Raw genomic sequence first — 2,452 nt, forward strand, 5'->3', positions numbered from 1 at the left:
ATACATTGATCCTGTTAATAGCTATGTATCTATAGAACTTATAACACACAATGATTCAAAACAATAGATTATAATTGAATGCTACTAGTTGAGCTTGACAACTATAGTTCTCAGTCAGAAACTTACAATTTCAGGAATCAAAATACAGTTAGTATGTTATCAATTTGTTAAAAAAAAAGAGTAATAAGTAAAATTGAAATATATTAAATATTCAACCAACGACAAATCACACTTGTTTGAAATATTCCATTCTGGGGTCTGTTGTTCAACTTGTCGTTAGTGCTAACGCGTCGTTAAAATTTCTTAATCATTCGATTAAATTTAATCATATGATTAGTTTAATCACAAGTTGAACAACAGACCCCCTGATGATTGATTTTACTAATCAAGGTGTAACACAGAAAATTACACAAGGAGATAACTTGAAGTGAGATACTGTTTGAATAAAGATAACAAAATTGGTATTCGTCTGGACTTATGTGAAGTAAGTGCATGTTATTAAAATGACTTTGTATACGTATCTATGATAAACATATGCGAGCGTCTTGTACAAAAAGCACGAACTTACGATGCCAATTCCACGTTCGATATTGAACATCCCCTACCTGAACACTGCGGAAAATCAATAAAAACAATGTTACTTTGTATGTCGATAACTTTGCCTATACTTGTATGTGTGACATCACTCCAGTAAATGTCTTTTACCCGAACTCTGTCACCTACTTTGATAGTGGTGTTTGGTTTCTTAGAATTTACTCTTGCAACTTCTTTAATACTGATATTCGGTTTTAAGAAAAATAAATTGCCAATCAGTTTTTTTGCTTCGGGTTTCGTTGAAACAAGGTTACAGTGAATCCGTACGGGTATCGTTGTCTCTATACTAACTAAATCCACTGACTTTAAAGTTTTTGTCATGCTACTTAATGAATCCAATAGAATGACATTATTGTCGACAGCTATTGAGCTTTTCACTTTATTCAAAACTTCTTGGTAATTTTTAGTTGCCTTTTCAATCTTCAAAATTTCTTTTTTCGACTTCTGTGATTCTTTCATTCTGTGTTCTTCAATTGACTTCAAATAAGCATTTTTGAATTCATAAAGAACATTAAGGATTACATCCACTCTTTCGCCAACATCCTGTTTAGCCTTTTCCGCTTCATGTTCAAAGTTAGTGAGAGCCAATCGTGAAGAACAATTTTTTTCTTTAGCCCTCCCGATACTATCTTCTGCTGCTAACAATTCCTTCTCTAAAAGTGACCGGGCTTTTGAGGCAGCATCATCAATCAGACAGAAATCATGTTTATTGTGTGAAGTCGGCAAACAAATGTTACAGGTTAGTGATGTACAAGTATTGCAGTAAAACGTAAACTTTTCTCCATGTTGTTTACAAACGGGCGTTTTTACTTCCGGATTTGTAATGTCGGCATCTTGAAAAATATGATTCCTGCACGGTTTAGTTTTTAAATGTGATATTTCACATGTCTTACAGAAAAACTGTTCACAGTCTATACAGTATCTACTCCCCGGAGAATTCTCACATATTTCACATGATCTTACTGGACACTGCGCCATTATGATATCAAGTAACACTTTTAACGTTAATCAGATATTAAATATTACGTGTTTAAACAAGGCTAAAGTTTGTTTATCAGGTTGTTATCTGAAGATGAATTCAATTTGTTCTGTCTATTGAGGCAAGGGGGTTAATTTTGATTTATTGTTTAATCTAACTAATATTTCATATAATTACATCAAAATGATCAGAGACCTTCAAGAATTTTTCATGTAGTTAATATAGAAAAGACATAAATCTTTCCATTGATCATCTCCACTATCAATCAATCAAATTCAAGAACAAGCAATATACCTTCATGAGGAGTGACAAACTGAGAGAAATTCTCAAACCTACTTACATAGTTTTACCTTCTCATTCACAGTATACAGGGAGTATATTAAAAAACATTAAATTACAGCGCAGCGTTTTTGATGTGCATTTTTTATTTTGGAGGGGGATGTTAAAAAAGTATTCTTTTTATAAATTTACAGGCGATTCTGTAATACAGTTTTATGAAAGAAGTCGGAATCTGTATATTTTTTTAAACATTGAGGGGAGGTTAAAATATAGGGGTAATACTAAGAGAACTAATATAGTTTATGATTTAAAGCTCTATCTACCTTTATAGGCAAACCACTATGAGGCTTTTATTTGGTGGATTTAATGTTATTTGTTTCATGTTCAGTGGTGAATAGTTCAGGCTTGGTTCTGGCAAACTACACAGTAATAATCAATATACAGATACGAGATCTACATCGATTTGGGCAAAATTTCTTCGAAAAAGTCCAAATCATGTCGCATCATGATACAATATATTGTGGAACAATAAATTCATCAATAGATTATCAAATATTCATCTCATATGCATAACAAATAGTTGAATAGGAAGCAAAAAAT

At 32.1% G+C, this 2,452-nt stretch overlaps 1 protein-coding gene across 1 annotated transcript; it reads right to left on the reverse strand.

Moving 5' to 3' along the window:
• Positions 1-564: 564 nt before the first annotated feature.
• On the reverse strand, positions 565-1,572 carry LOC134689854 (transcription intermediary factor 1-beta-like). The gene has a single exon (XM_063549822.1). It carries the CDS (start codon positions 1,570-1,572, stop codon positions 565-567), a length of 1,008 nt encoding a protein of 335 aa, XP_063405892.1.
• Between the last annotated feature and the right edge of the window lie 880 nt (positions 1,573-2,452).

Source organism: Mytilus trossulus, chromosome 11 (genome assembly GCF_036588685.1).
Source record: "Mytilus trossulus isolate FHL-02 chromosome 11, PNRI_Mtr1.1.1.hap1, whole genome shotgun sequence".
NCBI lineage: Eukaryota > Metazoa > Mollusca > Bivalvia > Mytilida > Mytilidae > Mytilus > Mytilus trossulus.

Coding starts and splice junctions, on each gene's coding strand:
- LOC134689854 (XM_063549822.1), bottom strand. CDS start 1,572: ATGGCGCAGTGTCCAGTAAGATCATGTGAAATATGTGAGAATTCTCCG.